The 13,083-nt window shown below is 31.3% G+C and overlaps 1 protein-coding gene across 1 annotated transcript; it reads right to left on the minus strand.

Moving 5' to 3' along the window:
* Positions 1-2,067: 2,067 nt before the first annotated feature.
* Positions 2,068-11,248, minus strand: LOC139905050 (glutamate receptor ionotropic, kainate 4-like). The gene is made up of 6 exons (XM_071887478.1): positions 11,204-11,248; positions 5,436-5,878; positions 4,992-5,370; positions 4,163-4,373; positions 3,875-4,104; positions 2,068-3,104 (listed from the first exon to the last, which is right to left on the minus strand). Exons 2-6 carry the CDS (start codon positions 5,866-5,868, stop codon positions 2,525-2,527), a joined length of 1,833 nt encoding a protein of 610 aa, XP_071743579.1. The 5' UTR covers positions 5,869-5,878; positions 11,204-11,248; the 3' UTR covers positions 2,068-2,524.
* Between the last annotated feature and the right edge of the window lie 1,835 nt (positions 11,249-13,083).

Genomic DNA, 13,083 nt, shown 5'->3' on the forward strand with positions numbered 1-13,083 from the left:
ATGAAGGAGCAGTGGATGGAGGAGGAGAACTCTTTCTGTTCCTCACTTGAGCTTTCAGTAGATTAATCTGTCTTTTTATGGAACTCTTTAGTTCTTATAGCAGTATACAATTATTTCTTATAAGATTTGGAGGAATTTATGTATTTTTAAGTTTAGAAGCAATGATTCACTATGTCAAAAGTAACTATCACAGACCTTGATGCGAAGGGACATCTACACAATGAACGATCCTTCCATTAAAGAAAATGAGATCCACGAGTAATGCAGACAGAGACGAGATCCCTTGAACAGAACAGGAAGAGAGGATCAGAAGGCGTGTGGCTAGGATATCCAAATGGAAAAATATGAACTCCTAGGGGAAATGGATTGATGCTGATCCAATAAATTTCAATCCAGGTGGAGGGGGAACTTTTTTAAGGCACTTAGCTAATAATATTATTTATATTCTATATTGTACAAAGGTAATTGGCTAATGTAGTCTTTATTAGAGGGAAATGTTGTACAACAATTATTAATAAATAAGGGATAAAAAAAATAAAGAAGAAGAAAGAGAACACGCAACAACCGTTTTCTTTTTTTAATCTCAAAAAAGTAATTTATTTAACCAAAGCGCCCATCCTTAATTATAGCATATTAGAAGGGTTCATTGGTGTTTAGAAACGCGGGGGCTGTGGAGTTTAAACTGCTTTGAAGCCCAGCACTTCCCATGTACAATCTGAGGAATGAGGTGTATTTTGGAATATAAGGAGGGTTCCTTGATGCTCAAGGAAGCGATGGCAGATAAATGTAACTTTCCTTGGGGCCCATCAGTTCACCTACACAGCATATTTGAAGTGTTCTATCCTAGGATGTTTCTTCATCGTTCTATAGTTTTATCGTCTTAATTCAGGTGTACTATATGTCTTACTCCCCCCTTCTCTTCATGCTCTTATAAAAAAACATCTCTAATAATGACTAATGAGCAGAGATGTTTTTTTTGCATTAAACATTTTTCCTTTTATAATCGCTTTTTTCTTTACACACATCCCATCTATGCTAACGAGCTCGAACAAGAGACAAAATAGGTAATATCAATTAATAAAAAATTGAACCCTACTCTGGACATCTACCCCCTTTCTTTTTTATCCGAGCGAGTATCCCCCTTTATTTTACCACCTAGCATTTCACTTCCCCAGCCATCTACCCCCCTACTTTTTAATAATTATTATTGAGAAATCAAGTTAGTAAATGACCAAAGTCATAAATGAAATTTATAGTTATTTGGAACGGTTGTTGGACAATGTGACTTTCAAGTTCGAATCGGAAAGTATTTATGAGTTCTATAATTAATCAAAATTTTAATACTAAAATAAAAACATTTTCCAAATTAAAATAGATACATGGCCTGATTGTTTCGCCATTGCATGACAAATAAGCTTCAATAAATATCTACTTAATCCCATGACAAAAAATTAGCAAAACATTTAGTTTTAGTAGTTTATTTTACAAGATGAATATAGGGATCGATTTTTAAATGAGTGTGGACAGGATATTATATTAAATGTCTGAGAAGGGATTTTTGGATAACTTCGTAGATACGGTGAAATTGAGTAATACATATCAAAAAATATATATTAAAATAGGTTAATTATACCTAATTTTTAATATATGTATTATTTCAACATTACAAAAGTCAAGTAGAATCATCCCAAATCTTTTCAAGTAATATCAACGGCATATTCGTAATGCAAAGTTTCAAAATATTGATATTGATGCATATAATTGATATATCATATTTACTGAAATATATTAAAACTTAATATTACGAGTATTAGAAGAGACGGATAGCGTAGAAAATCGAACTTTGAACAATTAGATGTAATTACTAATTCACCGTATTTAAGGAGTTTAATTGTTTTTATTTCAGTATTAAAGTTTTGATGGTTTCGTGGAGATACACATTATGGAATGTGACATATAAATGATGTGTATAGAGAAGGGGGGTATTTCGATTCGATTGAGAACTACTAAATCCTTTCTTCCTTGCGTAGAGTTATTTAGTTAAAATTAATAAAACAATCAACATTATCATTATTTATTCATGTGTATTTATATCGATATATATACATAAAATAACATAAAAATAATCTTTAACAAAAATAACGAAAAGGAGAAAATCTCATTAATTATTTTGCTTCATATACATATACACACACTCAGCCCAATATTTCATTTGAAATATTTGAGTTAATAATAGGTTTTTTATTCAAATTCCAGGGATAAGATAGAATAGTCAATTTTTTAAAGCTATATTTGATTTAAAAGACTTATATTAACATCAATATGGTCTTTTAAGTATGAAATAAATATCAATTTCTCATTTTTTTATTGTGACGATCCATTTTTGTTACTTTGAATGCAACTTGAGGCTCCTCTAATGGGTTAGTAAGAAATATTTGTTGATAGAAATTGACAAATAAACACTCATTTAAAAAAAAACCAAAAAAACTTCTACTTTGTTTTTGTGTTGAGGGGCCACATATGGTCATTTCCTTAACTCCATAATAATTATTGAGTGACTTCTTCTTTTCTGATAAAATGAATAGAAAAACTCCATGATAAAGACAAAGAACGATATCCCCACTCCCAGATTAAGAATAAAAAATACCGCGAAAACATTTTGAAATCCTAGTTCATAATACAATTTTTCAGAGGAGTGAGACTTTTCGTAATTCTTTTCAAACCTCTTATAAATTCTATTCTGAATTCCAAATTCCTTCATGAGTATTATATGATGATTAAATAATTCAGCATATTCGAAATTCTTATTATATATCCAACCCATATGATCCGCACCAAAGCCGCAATCTATTTTCTTAAATCTGAGATCCCAATCAAAATGGTAATCATAGTTAAGTATTAGAATATTATCCTCATTTAATGATCTTTCCTTTGCCACATTCAATGAAGGGAAGACCTCATGTTCATTATCCTTGATGATATTTTGATAAATGTCATAGTGAAGACGATTCGTTTCTTTTTGAGCTGTTCTAAATTCATCAGCGATTGAAGTTCCTTTAATTATTAGTAGCTTATATTCTTTATACACCAAAATGTCTTTGAGACTAGATAAAAGAAGAAAAAAATGAATAATAAAAGGGGGTGCTATATCCAACTCTGGTTTTAGCGTGAGTGGGCCCATGCTAAAGAAAATATCCGGGGTTTTCCCCTTTTTTTTACTTTTTATGTACATCAAATCTGGGGGCTTTTTTCCAATGTTTTTTTATAGAAAAAAATATATTCAGGGTTTTTCCTCAGGAACCATTTTTGTGTGGATGGGTACTTCGTTAAGTCGTAAATCTTTTCATTTCTAGTAAGAGTTACTGAGTGCTGAAGCAAAGATCATATTTTCAATCTTTGTCAAAATATATTTGGTTATGCTACAAATTTGGGAAAAAATTGATCAGGAGCCTGTCCCTTCATTAATTAGTTTTAGTTTGGTCCTTGAGTAAGAGGTGTAATTCCAGAACGATAAAAAAGATGCGGGGAAATGAACGGCTATTTGAACGCCGTTCAAAGATTTTTCACCTTCATTGTTCAATATTTTCCAATCAGGTGTTAAAAATAAATAAAAAATACCGATCAACTATGCTAATACTGTCAAATCTAAGTTGATTCTCATGTTAATGCCAATTTTAGAAAATATAGTATTCAGTCAAATAAATGAATGTACTCTTTTAGTTAATTTAGGGAGAAATAAGGGATAACTTACTTAGTAGTTGGTTAACTAATGTATTTATCCCATTTTGCAGCTATGAATGTTTTGTTACTTTGCTAATGCCCCCTTGTATTTACTACACCTCTCGTGAGTAACAGTACAAAATACTAATCTTACTTTTTGATAGGGATTTCATGGTTTGAAGTGGTTAGTAAGGATATCAGATTAGCATTATAAGACCAGGATACAATTGCTCCAAATAAACTCATTGTGAAGTACAAGGTTCTTTTGGAACATCGCTTCGGATCTGGTACTATTGAGTCTTTACCCAAGACACAAAAATAAACTATGAAAATCACATCAAGAAAACTAATGGCTTTCTCCTTACATTTCTTCGTTTCACAAACCTTCTCAAAAGAGTATGTATAATTAAAATAGGTACTTATTATGCAATGATAGTCTCACTTTGAGAATCAACATTAAAGTCAAATAAAACAATGCTAAGGTGACTGTCAGGTAATACCAAAATGAAATATCAAAGACATTAAGAAGAGAATTCCATTTCCAAATGTGATTATTTTTTACTTTGGTGTACAAATTGATCCTGGATACTTTGGTTTCAATAGAAAAGTCAACTACTTTGCTACGACTCTCCGAAATGGTAAAATACATGGGACTATAAAAACGATATAAAAATAATATCAGATTTCAAATATTGGATCCAAGGTCCATATAATCAAGATATATAGACAAGATATAAAAAAATACTATTTCATAAAAAAAATATTACACAATTTGGCGACGTTTAAGTAGAAGTTTTACAAAATATGCAAAGACAACATATATCGCCTGTCATTGGGTATTCAACGCAGAAATAAAAAAAAATATCTTCCTAACGTCAGGTCTGCCTGTCGTAGTAGAAAAATACTTTGTCTCTAAGTATCTTGTATATAATAATTATAGGGTCTGTGCATTAAAAAAACACTAAAGGACTTAATGGAGTCTTTTAGAAAACACTATTCTAATGACGTCACGGGGTTAAGAAGTTGGGAATATATTTTTAATGAAATCGTACTGACCATTGATAATGAATGTATTTAACAAAATATTATTTTGGAATGATAAATACATTTATCAACGTTTTGTATTCTAATAATACTTAAAATTAAGAATTTATTAGGATATTTCCAACTTATTACGACGTGACGTCCTTATTATTTAACATGGCATGGAATTACTAATATATTTGCAACTTCTCAGATCTTATTATATTGACCTTGGTTAGACCGACTACCTTAGATCTGCTTCATCCCTTTGTATAGCTCCAACCACTCCGTTAAAAGTTGAGTTATCCACAAGGGAACCAAATATAGGATCATCTAACTTTATAAACTCAATAGTAAAGTTTAAATGTTTCGACATTGCAATTATTGCATAATACCAATCCCCATTCGTATTGAAAGAACTGGACCTTAATGAGAGACAGTAGGCAACTCGTAGCTTTAGACCATGTAAATTCTTTCGCCGATCATGGATATGATTGAAGGAAATCCTTTGTAGATTTGAGTCATAGAGAATATTATATATGATGGATGTGTTACTATGAGGTCTGTATATCTCAAATATACCCTTTCCTGATACATAGAAATATAATCTTGAATTTTGTCGAAGTCCTGTGTCCATTTGATAAGAAGAACATGTAAATAATAACTGTATCATCAATTTAAATTTACTATACCTTTCATGTTCTCAAATTCATTCCAGAAATCTGTTGTTTCTGCAAAGAAAAGCCAATTGTTGCGAATGAAGTACATACTATCCAAATACTTCATTATGATGCTAAATATCCTAGAGAATTCAACAATGACCAAATATCGAATGTCATTATTTTTGCTAAGGATTTGAGAAAGTGACTCTGAGGGAAACATGATGTACGTGACGACAATAGATACACCTTGTTGGTTCAAGAAGAAGCACAATTCATTAAAAGAATAACTTTTTTCTTGATCTTGAAAATCCAAAACTACGATGACATGATTAATTCCTTGGTTTTGTAAGTGAGTTTGAAGCCACTCTGATGTCATAGAAATATTTAAATCAAAACTGTTTATATGGATTTTATTTATTAAAAGTAATGCCATCAATGTCTTCAAAACGAAATTCTTAGGCATGGCTAAGATTCTACAATGAAAAGGAAAAGAAAAATTATTCTTCGAATCCTTAAGATTTAAATAAAGTTATGAGAAATCTATAGAAATTCCTCTGGAGACCAGTGCCGGCGGCAAAATATACAGAGCCTTTTCATTCATACAATTTTTAATATTTTAACACTAGCACGGCTGTGGTTGCATACCACCTCGCTAGGCCAGATGTAATGTCACCTTGTCATCACTCCTAAAAAATTTCAATTAATCAATAATATAAGTGATGTCAAAGTACATCCCTGGTCTTGACTTTTTTTTATTAAACCTTTTATATTCCAAGTTAACATTAGTTAATAATAATAACCTTAAAAACAGATCTCACATAAAACTAAAAAGAAAACTGATGATTTTAAATTATTTAGGTTTGATGGAGTAGTTGTAATACTATAATGTTTACTTATACTTAATCAGTGCATCTCCATCTGACCAATTAAAGGAACATTAAAAAAATATATATTATTACTATTTGTACCATCTATTTGTCGGATAAAATTGTCCCAATTATGTATATCTAGACATTGAAGAAAAAAGCTATTTTCATTTTTTTTCTTTAAAACAAACGAGTTAAATCGAGATTCAGGATTTTTTATTCAGTAATGGAGATTAAAAACATATTTTCAACAATATTTGATTAGTATTGTTCTAATGAGCTTCACGTTATGAGTATTTTAGTGCCAAAGATGTCCCAATTTAATAAATATACTCCTATGGTACCGCGTATTGCGCACAAATATTTGGATTTGTTTCTTCTTTTTTACTACTCAAATCTATTTTTTTACATCAATTGTCTGATATATTATTATCAAATATACTTGCAGGGTTCATATATCCCACATAAGAAATGAGATTATCCCTATTTTGGATATTATTATAACCTATTTTATCCGTAGCTTGGACTTCAAAAACTGTATTTTAAATTCTTAAAATATGACATTTTATGATATATTTAACATGGACGCCAGTTTTAAATCATTGTGACTTATAATGTTTTTGTTGTGATGTTAATGATAGTGAAAGGTATGGAGGAGACTTAGTATGTGTAACTTTTATTACAAACGTCATACTACCTGCCAGTATCTAGCCTGTCAGAGTATTTATAGATAAATACAAATATAAGTATGTATTCATAAAACTGCTTAAGAAATTAAAAGAGATTGAGAGGGGGAGACACTGACGTAGTTATACCTTATAATACAAAGCAGTTTTCATCTGAATAATATATGAAAAGGAACGGCATTCCTATGTCATATCGAAAATTTGATTGTATACCCAAATTTTGTAACAAATGTGCGACAGGATGCGAATTACGATTTTAGATTAGCCTTATAGATTTTTTTTTCTTGGCCAGTAGGCGTTTTTATATTTCAAATTTTAAAATCAAATCATCACAAACAACCAAAATATAAATACTTAACAAGAGTTACTCTGCAAAATAAGTACATTTTTAACCAGATTTACTTAAACAGATACATACTTATAGTAGAATGTGAAAAGAAATAGGAAATATATTAAGATAACGCCATAAAATTCGTTCAACAAAAATATGGAAACAATACTAGAGGGTAAAAATACCTCTAAGGGAAATAATTGTTAAAATAAAAGCAGCTAAAAACATTATATCCGCTTTAAAACATTTATTTGTAGCTTCATAACAGATAATACGCCAGAAAGGTAACTGTACGAGGAGCTTCGCTTTGCGTATAAAATCTGTCGAACCTTTACGATAATGACAATTATAAGTTTTTCTTCATTTCCATTATAAAAGGCTATAAAATGGTTTCTCTTCAAATTACACTATCCAACAATTCACACTTTTTTTTATGCACAAGAACAGCATATGCTCAACTTTGTACAGTTTGATACCTTGATTCCAAATATGCCCTTACTTTTTCTCTCATAGCCTCGTTGCCTTCAGAAAAAGGCTTTATGTTCATTTTTTGTTATTTTTTAAGTTTCAAAGCTGTTTTAAGCCTTCGGTGTTGAAGATAGGGATAAATTATATTAATATATTTTAAAGCTACATGTTAAAAAATTATAAATCCTGTTTTAAAGTTTCTGCTTCATATTTATAACTCAAGTCATCTTGTTTAAAGTGGGAAATAGGTGATTTTTATTCAGAGACACATAGCTTCAAGACGAATAGATTCAAAATATTTAAAAGTATCTCATTGGATAGCTGAAAGTATGAACTTTTGATTTAAAAAAATGAATCTATCCAAAAACGCTCTATATCGTTGTTAATTCGAGATAAGGCCACGACAATATTTCAAGGAAAAACTCATTTTTGAATTGATCTCATAATAAAAGTGCATAAGTATTCGTATGCCCTAGCTAGAAGAGATAGAAAGAACGACAGAAAAGAAATAGAAACAAAAAGAGAGAAACATAAAAAGGATTTGCTCGGAGGGCTTCCTTGAATGTCCGTTTTTTGGAATCCCTCACTACGGGTATGCTACGTGTCATCTTGTGTCCATGAAGCTTGAAATAATGTATTTATACAGTTTGAGACACGAGGCTTAACGTTATAACAAATTGTATTATATATATTTTCTTTTTCTCTCTCTTTTTTTCTTCTCTGTCTTTGTCTAATGACCAATTTTCTTCCAAAAACATCGGGAATTTTATACGAAGATCTTTGTTGTTGTGTCTTGATGAGGTTGAGGAGACACAAACTATTTATAGGTGGAGAGATCCAGGACAACCGAAAGAAGTGAGGAGAAGGAAAGGCGTGGAGGAATAAAACAATTATTTTTATCAATACAATAATAATATCCTACTCTAATACATACATAAAATACAAAACTATTTATACTTAAAATCAGGTAAAAGACTGTACTTTATATACATATATATATACAAGAAAATAAGAGAACAGAAGAAGGGGGACTAATACAGTACACCACCCTCCAAGCACCAAATCCATGCCGGTGCTTAAAAATGTTCCGCTCCATGAACAGAAGCTTATTAATCCGCTCCATCCATATCCAGGCGCGGACAAACCATTTCCTCTTGTATAAATAAAATTTATCTCCATAGACGTGCCGTGCTCTCAGCATGCGCACCGGAGAAAGGAAATTTAGGAACGCGAGCACACTACCCGTTCCTGGGAGAAATATCGTTCACCCTTATAGAGGTTTTAGGGACACGAGCACCCTGCTCGTCCCCGGGAGACATATTGTTCACCCTTATAGAGGTTTTAGGGACACGATCACCCTGCTCGTCCCTGAGAGACATATCGATCTCACTCGATGTACCCTCATCCAACTCTGGATGATCCATAGGAGAAACCATTGCACATTCATAAGCCAATGATGTGAATGGGAGAGTAGGAACAACAGAGAACCAGAACATCGTAGGATTAAATCCACTTTGAATGATGTGGTCCCTGACACGGACACACACTTCACTTCTTGTAAGTGACTATGGTTCTCTTCCTTCCTCCACGAGGCCCAAACTGAGGCACAGCCCGTATTGCTCCGCCTTCCGTAGACGAACGAGCGTTCTCCCTATCGACAAAAAAGGGCTACTCAACTCCAGCAGGGCTAGCTTCGCCGACGATCCCATTGCAGGAAGGTCACGTAATCCTGATCCCATCCTCGTCGCCAATGTTGCGTCTTGACGAAGGTGATGAGGTTCCAATTATTAATAAGGAGGAGAGATCCAGGACGACCGAGAGACAAATGAGGAGAAGGAAAGGCGTGGAGGAATGATACAAGGCTTGTCTATAAGAACATCTGTATTCTTATTAATACAATATCCTACTCTAATACATACATAAAATACACAACTATTTATACTTAAAATCAGGTAAAAGACTGTACTTTACATATATATATACATATACAAGAAAATAAGAGAAGAGAAGAAGGGGGAAGAAAACACTAATACATTACATTTGTAAAATTAAAATAAACCTGATTTTGCATTCAAGATGGCTTACAACGGCAAGCTGTTACATCAAATACGCTTAAATCAGACCCAAAAAAATATAAATAAACTTTAATAAAAAAACCAAAGCAAATGAAACTTGAGGAGAAAGGCGCGTGGCATGGTCCATCTGAACATGTTCTCCTATCTTTACTTTCAAACTCTGAACAAGAAAGTAGGAAATTTGAAATATCAAAAATGGTATAATTATAAATTCAATCGTGGATGTAAATGTACAAATCACAAATAATCCACATTAATGCTATTTTATTAAGCATATCTAGGATTGGAACTACCCTAATGAACCTTTTATCACGACACCCCTTCTTCAAAGTCAACGTTTTTGTTTTTTCTCTTTACGGCTTCCGCTTTCCAAAATAACATGTAATACATAAAGTTGTTAGTGGTAAAAGAAGTAACGAAATCCTCATCTTAAGTTTATGGGTACGAAAGACGAGATGTTTGTATCATACAAAAATCAAAATCCCTATTAATGAAACAATGAAGCAAGTAGAAGCAATTATTCATCCATAACTCTATTTTGCAAGATTAAAAAATAAATATATATATGTCATGCTCAACTAATCAACTCTTATTAATGAAGCTATTATAAATAAACTGTCGTATTTTTAAGAATTTAAAATATAGTTTTTGTATAACAAAATGATACATGGTATAATTATGTTTCTTATTTGGCATAAATGAACTCTCGTAATATATTTGATCATAATATATTATACATTTAGTATCTTAAAAGGAGATTTGAGTAGAAAAAATGAAGAAACAAATCATAATATTTGCGCGTAATCAGAGATACCAAAAGTCTATATTTATTTACTTGCGACATCTTTAGGACTAAAATAGTCATAACGTTAGGCAAATTGGAGCAATTTTTTTTGAATGCTTATCTGCATTATTTAATATAAAAAAATTCAATTCAATTTTTTTTAAAACCATATGAAAAAGTTATTTCTTTTCTTGATATTTTACATATTTTCTAATCAAAATGCATCCATAAAGCACCTTTTTTTCGGACAATTGAAGGTTATTTTCTTTTTTACATGAATAAAAGGGAAAATAAAAAGTACTCTTTGATAATAAATTCCAAACTTTTTTCAAATTTACATATTATAATATTAAATTAGAAACTCACAAAATTATTATTATTATTAAAAAGGGAATTTCTTTTCTAATTGAATAAGAAAATTCGAAATTATACTCAAATCAAACAAAAAAAAGAGATGGCCCGGACTTTTATCTTTACCCTAGGACCTACTTGCAGAAAAATCGACCTTGCTTCCTCCTCTAAAAGCGATACTGCCAATGATTAAAAAACTATTTGGTTCTTTTCAATAATATTATATAGAGTACTTACTTTACTTTATCTTTCAATGTCCAGTCAAGTATTAAAATTCTTTGCTCTCACAAAGTTATGAAAAAACTTCCGTAATCCCATAATATTAATTATATGTCTTAAGAATACACTATGGCATATGTATTATTAATTTTTTTTATAAATAGAGAAAATTATTTCCTTCTTGTATACACCTACATATTTAAAAAGGCAACATAATGTGAAATTTCACAAACAGGGCTAAGCTTTAATTAAAATATATCTGTTCTTCTATTTATGAATTTTTAATTCTTTAAGGTAACTAAATATTTGTATTGGGTTTCCCTCTAGAAATAATAAACCAGTATAATACCATTATAATTTTAACTAATTCGACCTAAATTTGGTTTCGACCGGTCTCGTAGTAAAAGTGGGTCTACAAAAAATAATGATAGTAAGCCCTTGTTCGGTAGTGTTGTGTTGGTCCTTATTTAGGAACACGGCCCAGTCCATTCCGGTCCCATCCAATCTAACTCCACTTGATTGCCCTTCAAAAAAGTAAAATCGGTCCCTTGTGATATCATTGAGAGTGGGTTTCCTTTTTAATTATTCCCTTATTTAATAAAATAAACTAACTAAGTAAAAATATAATCGTGTAAGGAGGATTTGCCTTGAACATTTCTTCCTTGTACGTATTCGCCTAATGACTTTTTCGACTTTATGCTTTTTTCCTTGTGACGCTTTCGCATTGTTCAGTTTTGTCTTTCAACGTCTTCGCCTCAAGAATTTATTTGCCTTGGATAATTATTATTACTACTGCTACGTTCTGTTGCAAAGAATCATCAGCATTCATATGCAGTCCATTTCGTCATCAAAATGCCATGAAGAGATATTGAAATCTCTACTTACAACAAGGATTGTACTAGAGTCAAAGATCAAGAAGGGGACCTCGTCTGTGAAAGTCTAGATTTATTTGTGAATATGATATAATTATAATATATAAACGTAATTCATTAAATGATCAGTTGTCACAATCATAGATTTTGATGGGCTCACGTCGACCCTTTACTTGTGCTTCCCTCCCTGTGCCTCGGAAGTAAATTATCTTGCAATCTTGTGTGTTTATATCTTATGTATTTTTTGTGATTCTATGTGGCAATTAATCATCTTCCTATTACTGTGAGGACTTTGGATCTTAACAAATGGAAGAAAAACATAATTTCAAGACCCTTCCGATATAAAACATCCTTTTTAGTGGTTGATAAATGGCAAATACAAGAGCCCGATGGATTCGTAGAGTTGTCGAGCTTTGAGGATTGAATAGGATAAGGAGAATATCAGAGTTTAAAGTCTAAAGATGCAGATACATCACCGAATACCTTTTTAATTATTGGTGTATTAAGTTAGATGTTTTTTTTTTTGAGTTAAAGTTCTCGAATCCAGTATTTATTTTTATAATTCTGTCAAATCATTTTTTCAGGAAATCATTGTTATGTATCATTAGTGAGTTGATTATATTTCCCTTCCGTATTTGTTATTTAAGTACATCAATTGCAAGGAAAAATTTATGTTTTTTCCTTTTAGAAACGAGGAGTCCAAAATATCAGTCTAGATCAGTCTATACAAATAACTTGGTACCGAACTGAAAAAAAAGCTACTTGACCGAGTCTCAATCCTGATATACTTATCTCTATAATTTTTATCGATTGTGAAAACTGAGAGCAGTTGTAACCCTTTTTGGTTTGCCTCAATTACTTGAAGCTGGTTTGGCATACAGATACTCTAAAGAAAGAGAAGACAAGACGCTATAAATAAAAATTAAACGTACAAATAAGTATTTAGAGTATGTTTTTATTCATGTTAACTCTATGAAATATATAGAATATATAAATGGTAGTTGTTTTAAACTTTCGCAATTTTCT

This window comes from Lepeophtheirus salmonis, chromosome 4, assembly GCF_016086655.4.
Source record: "Lepeophtheirus salmonis chromosome 4, UVic_Lsal_1.4, whole genome shotgun sequence".
Taxonomy (NCBI): Eukaryota; Metazoa; Arthropoda; class Copepoda; order Siphonostomatoida; family Caligidae; genus Lepeophtheirus; species Lepeophtheirus salmonis.